The sequence below is a fragment of the Prionailurus bengalensis genome, chromosome C1 (genome assembly GCF_016509475.1).
Source record: "Prionailurus bengalensis isolate Pbe53 chromosome C1, Fcat_Pben_1.1_paternal_pri, whole genome shotgun sequence".
Taxonomy (NCBI): domain Eukaryota; kingdom Metazoa; phylum Chordata; class Mammalia; order Carnivora; family Felidae; genus Prionailurus; species Prionailurus bengalensis.
The window spans coordinates 7,489,311-7,502,820 of record NC_057345.1 but is presented as its reverse complement, the minus strand read 5'-3'; the positions used below and the strand labels follow the sequence as shown (position 1 = coordinate 7,502,820).

The window sequence follows — 13,510 nt, the reverse complement described above, 5'->3', positions numbered from 1 at the left end:
CTGTTTCCGGTTCTGTGTCTCCCTCTCTCTCTGCCCCTCCCCCGTTCATGCTCTGTCTCTCCCTATCCCAAAAATAAATAAAAACGTTGAAAAAAAAATGCCTACCCTTTTCTAATGAGATAATATCTTATTTTCTTATAAACAGCATATGAAAGAGACTCTGGATGAATATGAGCTATTTCTTATGTACGTAAAATGCCTCCCCCCTGCCCCCACTTCAAGCAAAGAACCTTTTTAAATTTTTTTATTATTTTACTGGTAAACGTTTTTTAGAGGGAAGAAAGTAGCAGTGTTAGAACAAGGATGAATTTATTGCCAAGCAGCATCTGGACAATCTCAAACAGTGATGTGGTTCGCATTTTCCCTTTCCTGTCTGATTTGAGATCTTAATGTTTAATCTAGTTATGTAAGCAATTCGTTCCGAGATCCCAATTTGCACAGCTGAAGCCGGGAATCAAACTGGTGGAAATGTGCGAGTATCTTATTCTTTCAGCAGGACTGAAAACTACACTCATCAATGTTTTAAATTGCCTGAGGGTTGGGACATCTTACAGATCTTTTCAGTTTGGAAAGGAAAACAAATGAACACAGTAGAATGTCACTGTTTCATTTGAGTGTTAACGTTATGCATCTATATATGTAATTAAGAGTGCTCTAACAATCCAAAGAATATACATGCGTGTCTTTCATAACGCAAAATAAATCCATATTGACCTCATTTTGATCTCGCCACTGAACTCGTAAATATAAGCTAGAAAAACACTCCTCTAGGCCGAATTGAGTGACGTGACGAAGTTAGCTTCGATCCCAGAGACTACAGCTCCCGGCATGCCCCCGGAGCCACACGGGATTAGTGGCAACTAAGACTACACTTCCCGGCGTACCTTGGTCCCATACGTGATTTGCCGCAGAAAGAACTACATCTCCCGGCAAGCCGCGGGCGGGGGGGTGGCGCCGCGCGGAGCCTCCCCGACTTCCCCGAGTCAGTCGAGTCCCACCCTGAGGAATATGGAGGTGGCCGGAGGCGCCGAAACTGAGATCCGGCCTCTGAAGCCGTGTCTGCTGCGCCGCAACCACAGCCGCGAGCAGCATGGCGTGGCGGCCTCCTGCCTGGAGGAGCTGAGGAACAAGGGTTGGCGCGGGACCCGGGCGGAGGCTGCGGGGGCCGGGGCGGGGGCTGCGGGGAGCCGGGTCCGGTGAGGAGGTCCGGCAGGGGCAAAGGGGGGTCACCAGGAGCGACTTGGGACGGAAATAACTCATGTGGGCATAGCGATGGACAAGTTTCAAGGCGATTATCTCATGTGAGACTCATTTGGTGGGAAGGTAGACGGGAAGAAATATGCAAATTAAAACCGACTCGACTTAGGTGTCTTGCCTAGAATCGCTCAGACCTTGGAGCAGACCTAGCTGGGTGCATGCCTGACTCCGGGCTTCCTACCGTGACGCTGGTGCCCCCAGCAGGGTGCCAGCGCCTTTCTGTCGTCAGCTCTGGCAGGCACTTGTGCAGCGTAGAGAGAGCTGCTTCCGACCTTCCTGGAGTACCAGACAAGGAACTGGTGCTCTGAGTGACCGAAGTTCCGAGTCCCGGCCCCACACGTACTAGCTGCTTGACCTTGTACTTAAACCAGCTCTCGACCCTCAGTTTTCTCATCGGCAAAATGGGTATAATATTTCCAGCCGTGCTTTACAGGACTGTTGTGTTTCCACGACTTGAAAGTATTATGAGCCAGTAATAATAAATTGTTTATCCACGGTGAAGTTGTACACGTTAAACGTGTGAGCCATCCCCAGTCATAGTGTGTGTCAGTGTTCAGTGCTCCTCTGTGAGTCACCAAGCCCCAAAAGATACCAGACAGAAATCTTTCGGAGACCCAGGAGCAGCCAAAGCATCATAAATGCTTTCGTGACATGGCTTTTGCCACCTCACTGTTCACGTATTTGTTCTTGGCATTAGGGTACTTAAGTGTTAGTTCCTCTTGAATGCATCGGCTGGATACACTTGGCCCAGAGACCAGTGAAGCGCTTGTGTTTGGAGCTCAGCCTCTCCAAGGCTTGCTGTTCTATTTGGGTGCTGGACAACATTGCCCAACCATATTTGTAGTCCACTGGCTACTTTGCTGCTTCCCCTCACCCTGTTTGTGCTGTAGGCATTGCCATCACCAAATGCGATGGGACAGATCTGCCCCAGACAAGCCTGTTGCCCCTTGACAGTAAAGAGGAGAAGCTACAGATGCAAACTCCTGCTTCTCCTGTGCCTTCCTGTAGGTTAGAAACACGGCAGAGTACGATGCTGCATGGAACAGAAAGCATTTCCTTTTTTACTATTCTTTCCTTTTTTTTTTTCTTTCTTTCATTTTGTTTTGTTTTGTTTTGTTTTTTGACATTTGACACAGGAGAATTTAAGATGACCACTGAATAAATGAATGAAAGACGGCTCGCTCACAAGGAATCATATCGGACTTTGGCTTGGTTTTCATCCAAGTTAAGATGCGAGTGCTCCTAACGTGGGTGTAAAGCAGCTGGAGGAAACATTGTCAGGAGTCAGACTGTGTGTCTGCCACTTACTGTGTGACCTCAGACAAGTGACGTAGCCTCCGTGAGCCTTGGGTTTGACATCTGTAAAATGGAAATAAGAATAGTCCCTACCTTACAGGATTGCTAGGAGATAAAATACTGTGCACAGGAAACACTTAGAACAGTACCAGGCGTGTGGGAAGTGTTGTCTTAGGGCTGGCGGTTGTGGTTGTTACTGTAGGTAACCTACCAGCAGTTCTGCTGCGCTTTGAGAGCATATATGTTGAGAGTACAGAGACAGGTGTAGTTTCCTTATGGATACTTGTCAATTGCCAAATATTTTATTCCTCTCAGCCTGTGACATTCTGGCCATCGATAAGTCCCTGGCACCAATCACCCTGGTCCTGGCAGAGGATGGCACCATAGTGGATGATGATGATTACTTCCTGTGTCTGCCTTCCAATACTAAGTTTGTCGCATTGGCCAGTAACGAAAAGTGGACGTACAACAATTCAGGTAAGAAACTCTGGCCGTAGACAAAATGATCTGTGCGATACAACATCCATCACGATTCATTTTGCTGCCCAGGCACCTGGTTGCTGTTTGTCTGGTTAAGCATTTGTGCAGCCAGCATTTACTGAGACACAAAAACTCACCTCAAGGGGAGTGTGGTAGGATCCTGGGTATGCATGACCGGGGCATCAGGTTTAAGTGGCTTCTTTTCGGGATACAGAGCAGATTCACACAGAAATAATCGAAGGTGGAAGAGAAGGGAAAATGCAGGTCCTAGATGGGGATTGGCTTTCCCGTGAATCCTTGAGAGAAGGCGCTTCCCTCACCCCTGAACTTTTTCTAAATGGTCAGTGGGAAGGATGTACAGACCTCCTAAAGGTCTGTGTGTTGGAGGAGGAGGTGAAAATAGCACTTCAGGTTAACCAGACTGTGACTGGCTTTTTCTCCCCTATATCAGATGGAGGTACAGCTTGGATTTCCCAAGAGTCCCTTGATGTAGATGAAACGGACACTGGGGCAGGGCTGAGGTGGAGGAATGTGGCCAGGCAGCTGAAAGAAGACATGTCCAGCATCATCCTCCTGTCCGAGGCAGACCTCCAGGTAAGCCTTCCTCCTCCACAGCCCCACTCATCTGGCTCTGCTGCCCCCAGCCCCTTAGTTTCCATGTGTCTTGCCATAATAATTCCATTATTTCTTAATTTTTATTAACATCTTTTTTAAAATTTTTTTAAATGTTTCTTTATTTTTGAGAGAGAGAGAGAGAGAGAGAGAGACAGAGCATGAGCTGAGGAGGGGCAGAGAGAGGGGGACACAGAATCCGAAGCAAGGTCCAGGCTCAGAGGTCAGCACAGAGCCCGATGCGGGGCTTGAACCCACGAACCATGAGATCACGACCTAAGCCGAAGTCAAATCCTTAACCAACTGAGCCACCCAGGCGCCCCTATTTCTTAATTTTTAAACAATGCTTTGACAACAACCCAGACTCTTCATTTTCTAATTCTTGCACCTAGAGTAGAAAATCCAGATGCCTAGACCCACTTAGTCTCACTGGAGGGTTAAGGAGGTATTGTCAAAGAATGTGGAAGTGGAGAAGCCGAATTAAATCCCAGCTCCATCACCATGGCTTTGAGCCAGTAATTTAGCCTCTTTGCCTACATTTCCTGTCCAGTAAAATTGGGATAAAAATAGTACTGTCAATTCAAAAAAAAGTATTTACTAAACACCTACTCTGTGCCTGGCATGTTTCTGTCCAAGGGGTACAGTGGTGAACAAGCCAGACACAGAATTCTGATGGAAGGAGCTCAAATTCTGATGACGGGAGGCAGATAAAACAGGAAGCATGTTCGATGGGTAGCAGGTGGGGCAGTGTGCCAAGAACAACGGGGCTAGTCTGGATTGGGAGATCAGGGGAGGCCCCTCCGAGGAGGTGGCTTTTTTCGTAATTTTTTTAAACTTACAAACTTACATATTTGAATAAAAACAACTACATTCAGGGGCACCTGGGTGGCTCAGTCGGTTGAGTGGCTACTTCAGCTCAGGTCATGATCTCACAGCTGTGAGTTCAAGCCCCATGTCGGACTCTGTGCTGACAGCTCGGAGCCTGGAGCCTGCTTCAGATTCTGTGTCTCCCTCTCTCTCTGCCCTTCCCCCACTCATGCTCTGTCTCTGTCTGTCTCAGAAATAAATAAATATTTAAAAAATAATTTTTTTAAATAAATAAATAAATAAATACATTTGTATGGCTCAAAATCCAAGAGGTATAAAAGGATATACGGGTAGCCAAAAAGTGAAAACAACCCAGATGTCCGTGAACTGAAGAATGGATAAATAAAATGTGGTTTATCCATACGACCTAAGAGGAATGAAGTATTCATACATGTGTAACGTGGATAAAGCCTTCAAAATGTTACACGAAGTGAAGACGCCAGACATGAAAGGCCACGGATTTTGTAGTTGCCTCTATATGGAACGGCCAGAATATGCAAGTCCGCAGAGATAGAAGATAGAGTGGCTGACTAGGGCTGGGGTTGGGGAAGCTTTGAGCGGAAACAGGAGTGATAGCTAATGGGTGCTGTGCTTTCAAGGGTGCTGACTGCACAAGTCTGTGAATGTACTAGAACCCACCTAGTTGTACACTAAATTTATATGGGTGAATCATATGGTATGTGGGTTATATCTCAATAAAGCTGTTGGGAAAAAAAATAAAAAGAACATACAGGAAAAATCTGACTCCTGCCCCTTAACCACCAGGTTTCCCTTCCCAGAGATAATCACCTCTCAATTTCCCATTCTAGAAATGTTGTATATGCCAACAAATAGATACATATTTTCTCCTGTCCCTGTACTCCACAATGGAAGTATATCTACCCTTTTTTAAAGAAACATTTGGAGAATATTCCAGATCAGTACGTAAAAGACATTGCCGTTCTTTTTTGTACCACTGCATCGTATTCTGTTTTGCTCATGTGCCATGACTTAATCAGGAGTCTCCCCCACTGGTGGACATCTGGGTTGTCATCAGTCTTGCTGTTCCAGACGGTGCTACAGGAAGCTCCGTGTCATTCTGCACACATGCTTGTCCGTAGAATAAAGTCCCAGAAGTGCAGTTGACGGACACTGGCAGGTTCCCAAGAGGTGGCGATTACACCGAGAGCTGAAGGAAGGAGGGAGCTTGCCATGGACAGGTCGGGGCCACAGTGTCTTAGAAGTGTTTTTAGGTTTGTTAAAGTCTGTGTTTGTATGTTAGGTGCTCATTGATGCTCCGTGTTCAGACCTGGCTCAGGAACTCCGCCAGAGCTGCGTCACCGTCCAGGGGCTCCAGAACACCCTCCAGCAGGTCCTGGACCAGAGGGAGGAAGCCCGTCAGTCCAAGCAGCTCTTGGAGCTTTACCTCCAGGCTTTAGAGAAGGAGGGCGGCATCTTGTCAAAGCAGCAAGGTAGGACTCGACTGGCCAGGGAGTCGCCCTGAGAACGGAGGGCCTGGGGAGAGAACCCGTGTTTATAATGTGGCCAAAAAAGGGTGACACCACACTGCTGGCATCTTGAAATGACGTGCTTCTGTCTTTTTTTATTTTTAACGTTTATCTTGAACGAGAGGGCGCACGCAAGCAGGGGAGGGGAAGGGGAGCGGGGGGAGAGAATCCCAAGCAGGCTCCACGTTGTCAGTGTGGAGCCTGATGCAGGACTCGATCCCACGAACCGCGAGATCGTGACCTGAGCCAAAATCAAGAGTGGGTCGCTTAACCGACTGAGCCCCCCCCAGGTGCCCCCCCGTGCCTCTCCCTTGCCCGACTGATGGCTCCCCGGTCATTTGTGCAGCTGTATGTTTGCCCAGTGCCCCATCTCCTCATGTCTGCTTTGCAGAGTCCCAAACTGTTGGTGACCAGACGGATGCAGTCGACACGGGTGGTAACAGAGAGAGCTCCTCCACAATCGCACTCACAAGCCAGATCCTTACTGTGCTGAAGGAGAAGCCTGCTCCAGAGCTGAGTCTGTCCAGTCAGGATTTGGAGGTGGGCAAGAACGGGGGACCCTGAGCTGCAGGGAGCCACTCCCCCTGGGGGTGCAGCGCCCTGCAGAGGCGCATACGGGATTGCTACTGGCCTCTGCAGACCCTGGCTCCTCGCTGCCCCGTTTGCCTCTTCTATGCACATCTCATTTCATCTATGTCAGAATGGCTTGAACAAACGTCTCATTTCATCTATATCAGAATGGCTTGAACAAACAGGTGCACTCCCGCAGATCGTCAAACCGCATTCTCGGGTCCTTTGTGGGAAACAGAATGTCCCAACCGGTCGGGGAGGAGTGGCGGGGCTCAAGCTTCGGAGGGCGGTTTCTGGTTCTGTCGGCCCCTGAGGGAGATCATCGTCAGTCGAGGCACATAAAGTTATCCTAGTGAAAGGTGCGCCTGGGGGGGTGGGGGTCATCTTGTGCTGACTCCACGGCCAGGGAACTAGAAGCCTGACACAGGATGCGTCAGAGTGGGCGCCACTTCCTCTTCATCCTTGTCCCTGTCCCAGGCACCTCCCCGTGTAGCTAGAAGGCAGGAGACCTCTCGACTTGCGCCTGGCCTAAATTTCCCGTAAGTGGAGGACTTGACAAGTTGCTCCCACGAAACTTCCAGAGGGACTTTCGTGTCGGTGTTGGAGGGTAAGGAAAGGCCATGGCCATGGAGCGTGAAAGGATTCTGGCGTTTCAGCACAAAGACCTCACATACGCCGGCGCTGCCCGAGCTCAGTCCCCTCAAGAAAATCCCGGGAGCGAGAGAGCAGCAGGCGAGGGGAGCCGGGAGCGCTTCTCAGTGGTTCTCATTCTTGCCGCAGCTGGTTGCCAAGGAAGACCCTGGAGCTTTGGCTGCCGCTTTGAGCTGGGACGCGGAGAAGACGGTGACGGTGCAGCAGGCCTGTAATCAGGAGCTCAGCCTGCGCCTCCAGCAGGTGCAGAGCCTGCGTTCTCTCCGGAACCTGTCGGCCAGGAAGAGTTCGCTGCCTGGAGAACGGCAGGAGCCTAAGCGAGCCAGACAAGACCCCACATAGCTGCAGCCGGAAACCCCGTGGCCTTGTTCTCATTCTCAGTAAATACCTTCAGCCTGATTACTGTAGCTGCTGCCTTAATACTGTACCTACCCCCTGTCTGATAGCACCTTCTGGAACAGCCTGGAAGACCAGCCTCCTGCGGTCCCTTCCAGAAAAGTGCTGTCACATCTCAGCTCCCGCCCTTGCATTTTTTTGAATGACAAAGCTGCACCCACAATACCCCACCTCTTACTAATGACCTGTTCTCATGGTCTCTGTTTGAAAGTAACGGTCAAGGGCAGTGAAAAGAAGCTGTTGTATTTCAGACTCACTATCCTTTTTCAGAAGCTAGAACTGCAGAATTTTCAAGACAGATAATGGTCAGGAAGGTGACGTACCAGAGTTGATTTATGGCCACAAACTCGTTTCTCAAGTGAATGAATTTTTTGGTTTGTGTAAAGGCGCGTATTAAGTCTGCAGACCATAGGGACATATGGAGAGTCTAATTCGCCATTTCTAATTGTGAAATTATATTTGTTACCACTGTGAAACTGTTTCGTTTTCTAATATGTTTTATCAGCAGGGGGTATGAAAGATCATTAAACCGATCTCCATGTGCTATGGCTGTGAGTCTCTCTGGGTGCAAGGCAGAGGCTTCTGGTTTATATACATCCTGTTTCTGCACAAACTCTTTCTTTGGGCTTTGTAATCTAACTTGGAACAGATTTTCATCCCTGTGAATGTCCAGCATGACATTCAGAAGCCACGCAGCCTACGGGCCGATTCTTCAACTTGGGGAATCGTCCTGGACAGGGCACAGAGACCGGGCATCCCACGGCCTACCCCCACCCACTCGATGCCAGTGGCCATCTGTGGGCATGGAGACAACGGAAAACATCCCCGCATGTCTTCGGAATGCCCCTGGAGGGGCACTTATGCCGGCTGGGGATTTTTCTAGCTGTCTGCTCTGGGTTAGCACTTACGTATGGGAGCCTCACAAAACTGAGTGAGCCGGTTAGGGTGTGACTTATCCTCTCATACATAGCAAAGCTGTACTTGGCGAGGTTCAGAGATTTGGCCCGTGTCACAAGGCTAATTGGAGGCCCGGGATCCTGGTTCCGATTCCAGTGCTTTTCCCACTTTGGTGTGTTTTCTCTTATGTCCACATGCTCTTTTTTTTTTTTTTTTTTTCATTAATGTTTATTTTTGAGGGAGAGAGAGAGAGACAGAGCATGTGTCGGGGGCGGAGGGGAGGACACAGAATTGGAAGCAGGCTCCAGGCTTTGAGTTGTCAGCACGGAGCCTGACGTGGGGCTCAAACCCACAAACCACAAGATCGTATCCTGAGCTGAAGTCGGACACTTAACTGACTGAGCCACCCAGGCGCCCCATACCGTCTTTTCTATTCTACGTCCAGGTCACTGGTCGTGTTACACCAGTGTAACAAGTTGGAATCCACTCGAATCGGAAAAGACCTCATGTGTCTACAGCATAATTGCCAGATTTCTGACCACAGGCACGGTGCCGGTGGTATAAGAGAATAGCCCTGCGCACCCTGTACAGATAGCCCAGGGGTAAAGGAAGCCTGGATTCCAGGAACAGAATGGACCCTCCACTCACCAGTTACAGCAACATCTCCGTCTTCGCCCTCCGGAATTAAAAATGTTTTCTCGAACTACGTCTCAAAGACACAGTAGGGCTGCTGTTGGCTGGCCTGGGTGTTGGGACGCCCTACTTGAGACCAATCCACCAAGCATCTTGGCTGCACAGGATAATGGGGAAAGTGCTGTGGGGCTCGGAGTGAGCCACGCCGCCGGGTGAAAGGGGTAAATGAAGCGTGAGGAGGAGCGTGGGACCTAGCACATAGTAGGACTGCAGAGAGCAGGTTCCCTTCATCTCCCCAGGGGCAGAGGGAGGGGGCGCAGGAGCAAAGGCAGAGCCATGTGAGGGGGCTCCTGTCTACAGGTCTACGGGGCGAAGACCTTAGTCTGCAAACTCGGACCCAGATGCACGGTGCGCGCGGCTGCAAACACATTACATTGCCCCTGGTGCCACTTACCTTCCAGAATAGAAATGTAGCGGCACAGCAATATGTCTAAAAATAGGAGAGAGAGGGCAGGGCAGCCCGTTCTTACGGGAGGAGAAAAGAATGTCAGAGGAAGCAGCTGGGACTAATGAACTCCGCATTAGCCATATCCCATTCTTTCAACTCAAGTCAAATGTCGGTCCCCATTAGGCAATTGGCTTTGACGGGAGCTATGCTAATTACCACTTACCAAACCTTTAATTCCTGGGGAAAAGCAAAAGGAAAAAAACGAATGGGTTTTTCATTTTCAAGAGAGAAAGGGATAAAATAGTAGTCGGGGAAAGGAAAACCTGCATTAACTGCAAAATGATTAACGTGCCTTTACTAACCAAATTGCTTAGCGGTTTCATTTCCTCGTCATCCGCTCAATTCTTTCTTTTTTTTTTTTTCTTTTTTGCCTTCAGGGTTTTTCTCCATCTTATTTCGTTTGTACGGTTTCGCCTTAAATTGTCTTGGCTGTGTCTTGTATTCCTTGAAGTTTTTTAAGGACCTCGTAAACGACCTAGTCTGAACACCCAGCCACTATTGCCTGAGTCCTCTGACCCCGGGGTCTTCTGTCCTACTCGAAGGCCTCCAGTGAGGGGGACAGACTCACTCTTGGGAAGTGCACCGAATTTTCAGATTGCAGAACGTTCAAGTTCACTATTTGCTCAAACTAAATCAGAACACACTTTGTAATTACAAGGAAGCCAGCCAACAGGTTAGTGCATGGATACTGGATTTTCCTCAGCACTTCCCAATACCACGTTCTAAGAACTATCAGCAAGCAAACACACACACACACCAAATCTAGCTTTTCCTCCAATTTATAATTATTTTAATAAGACAAACACCTGTGTTTTTTTGATCACTTAACTAATTGTAAGTGGAAAAGATAAATTAGTGTTAATTTTATCAGGGTTATAACAAGCTAGAAGTGGTGGGTAGCCCAGATGTCCTTTGCCTCTACCTCTCTAGTCTAGAAACCGAAAATTTTCTTCTTTTATAAAAAAATTTTTTTAATGTTTAGTTATTTTTGAGAGAGAGAGAGTGTGTGTGTGTAAGCAGAGGTGGGGCAGAGAGGGCGACAGAATCCAAAGCAGGCTCCAGGCTCTGAGCCGTCAGCGCACAGCCCAATGTGGGGCTCAAACCCATGGACTGAGATCATGACCTGAGCTGAAGTCAGGCACTTAACTGAGCCACCCAGGTGCCCCCCAAATTTTCTTTTTAATACCTACATGACTTTTCCTCTGGTTTGTTCAAAATGGAATGTGGGGGTGCCTGGCTGGCTCAGTCAGAAGAGCATGTGACTCTTGATCTCAGGGTCATGAGTTCAGGCCCCACGTTGGGCATAAAGAGTACCTAATAAATAATTTTTTAAAACCTGGAATCCACATCTACTGAAGAAGCTGCTATGAAGATGTGGGTGATCCCTTCCGCGGGTGCTGTTAAATCAAGTTGTTTAAGTGTCTCCCATGAGCTTACTGGTCTGAGTTTCCTAAAGCTGGGAATGGTTTGCCATCAGCCCTAAATACGAACACTATCAAGGATTTGTTTCAGATGCGATGTCACACTCAAGTCTTCCTCAACAGTTGAGGATCCGTTCTAGTGCCAAATATTAAAAAAATAAATGCAAGAGAATGAATTACAACTTGTCCCGGTGCTGGTGACCCCATCTAGACACTGAACGTGTCTATAGTGAACTACAAGAACGTATACTTTGAGAAAAGTCTACCCAAAACCTGATGGTAGAAAATTATCCTAATTTACCCATTTTACTCTAATGTATCCATCATGAGCATATTAATCTAGCCTAACGTGCAGTGGATGCCAGTTAACATTCAGTCCCCTGCACTAAGGTAAGCTTCGACTTGACAGATTCCCTGCCAGTCTCATTTGTATGGCCTCATTATCCTTCGGATATTACTTAGTGCAAAGTTCTAAGTCCCCGGTCTTAAGGACCGTGTAGGTATGACCCCGATCGAAACGGAAAAACAATGAGCACGCTTTCCTTCTAGAAAAATCTTAAAAGACAACGTTCTGAAGGTTAGCTGGCCTTTCAGGCTGGCATCTTGCACCGGTGTACTGACCCAATTACTGGTCTCTTGAAGCTGCTGTGTTCGGAAATGTGGATGCTATTACAGCTCCTCTGTCACATTGTACTTTACTCAGCTAGTAATTATGAATATGAGCTCAGCTCTGCAGAAAACAGAACGGAACGGTCAGCAGTCATGCTCCGTGTCTGCTCCCCTGGTGTCCAGAGAAGATTACAATGCTTCTCCAGCCAGCTTTTGCCGATTTTCCTCATATTAGGCCTGACTCTCAGAAACTTCCTGTGACTCAAGGTATGAATCTCGAAGCTTTAAAGTTGAGCATCTAAAAACCTCCACCCCGGGGCACCTGGGTGGCTCAGTTGAGTGTGATTCTTGGTTTCAGCTCAGGTCATGATCTCACGGTCTGTGGGTTCAAGCCCATGTCAGGCTCTGTGCTGACAGCTCAGAGCCCGGAGCCTGCTTCCGATTCTGTGTGTGTGTGTGTGTGTGTGTGTGCGTGTGTGCGTGTGTGTGTCTCTCAAAAATAAATACACGTTTGAAAAATATATTTAAGGGGCGCCGGGGTGGCTCAGTTAAGTGTCTGACTTTGGTTCAGGTCATGATCTCATGGTTTGTGAGTTCGAGCCCCACGTCGGGCTCCATGCTGACAAAGTGGAACCTGCTTGGGAGTCTCTCTCTCCCTCATTCCGTGCCTCCCACACACATGCTCACTCTCTCAAAATAAATAAGCTATAAAAAATATTAAAAATATACATATTAAAAAATTTTTTTAACCCTTACCCTGCAAGTTTTCCTTAGAGTCTGTCATTCAAGAGCCATAAACAATATGCGTAATCAAGGATTTTGGTGCTATGGGAGAGAATTCACATTTGATTAGGGTTTTGAAATTGAGTGATTTGTTCACTCCTAATCTCATTTGAGCAGCCCGGAATCCTGGTCCACATGGGGCCTTGAGAGCCGTTCTGCACTGTATCACAGGAACACAAGTCCCTCTCCTGTTTAGCCGTCACTCATTGTCACTTCTGTGGAAATTCTTGAATGGGAAAAGGTCGCAGTTATACACATATGTATCAACGTATAGGCATCTGTCACAGAACAAAGTCTGGATCCTGCAATCCTGAAGTTCCTTGAATTAGGAGTTAAGGCAAGCAGGCTCCAGGCTCCTCAGCAGCACCACTCTGTATTAGGTTGAAATAACACCTTCAATAAGTCTGTTGAAACAGACTTCATAGGCACCTCAGTGGCTCGGTGGGTTGAGCATCCAACTCTTTTTTTTTTTTTTTTTTAAATGTATATTTCTGAGAGACAGCACGAGTGGGGGAGGGGCAGAGAGAGGGGGACAGAGGATTCGAAGCGGGCTCCGAGATGACAGCAGTAAGCCCGATGCGGGGCTCCAACTCAAAAACCGTGAGATCATGACCTGAGCTGAAGTCAGACCCTCAACTGACTGAGCCACCCAGGCGCTCCAAGCATCCGGCCGGCTTTTGATTTCAGTTCCGGTCACGATCCCAGGGTGGGGGCACCGAGCCCCATGTCAGGTTCTGCGCTGAGAATGGAACCTGCTTAAGATTCTCTCTCTGGGACACCTGGGTGGCTCAGTCAGTTGAGCGTCCGACTTCGGCTCAGGTCATGATCTCACAGCTTGTGAGTTCGAGCCCCACATCGGGCTCTGTGCTGACAGCTCGGAGCCTGGAGCCTGCTTCGGATTCTGTGTCTCCCTCTCTCTCTCTGCCCCTCCCCTGCTCACACTCTGTCTCTCTCTCTCTCTCTCTCTCAAAAAATAAACATTAAAAAAAATTAACAACAAAATAAGATTCTCTCTCCCTCTGCCCCTGTCCCCCAGTCAGGTG

General features: G+C 48.2%; 1 protein-coding gene across 3 annotated transcripts; it reads left to right on the top strand.

Moving 5' to 3' along the window:
- Window positions 1-933: 933 nt before the first annotated feature.
- DFFA (DNA fragmentation factor subunit alpha) lies at window positions 934-8,159 on the top strand. Of its 3 annotated transcripts, none has more exons than XM_043578554.1 (7): window positions 944-1,132; window positions 2,869-3,030; window positions 3,485-3,627; window positions 5,774-5,963; window positions 6,391-6,539; window positions 7,047-7,108; window positions 7,350-7,508. In XM_043578554.1, exons 1-7 carry the CDS (start codon window positions 1,009-1,011, stop codon window positions 7,390-7,392), a joined length of 873 nt encoding a protein of 290 aa, XP_043434489.1. In that variant the 5' UTR covers window positions 944-1,008; the 3' UTR covers window positions 7,393-7,508. The 3 variants fall into 3 exon arrangements, with proteins under 3 accessions (XP_043434487.1, XP_043434489.1, XP_043434488.1); XM_043578553.1 differs by lacking the exon at window positions 7,047-7,108 and adding an exon at window positions 6,639-6,754 and having other exon boundaries at window positions 7,350-7,460; XM_043578552.1 differs by lacking the exon at window positions 7,047-7,108 and having other exon boundaries at window positions 934-1,132; window positions 7,350-8,159.
- The last annotated feature ends 5,351 nt before the right edge of the window (window positions 8,160-13,510 follow it).

Coding starts and splice junctions, on each gene's coding strand:
- DFFA (XM_043578552.1), top strand. CDS start 1,009: ATGGAGGTGGCCGGAGGCGCCGAAACTGAGATCCGGCCTCTGAAGCCG. Junction 1,133..2,868: donor GGAGGAGCTGAGGAACAAGG/GTTGGCGCGGGA, acceptor TATTCCTCTCAG/CCTGTGACATTCTGGCCATC. Junction 6,540..7,349: donor TGTCCAGTCAGGATTTGGAG/GTGGGCAAGAAC, acceptor TTCTTGCCGCAG/CTGGTTGCCAAGGAAGACCC.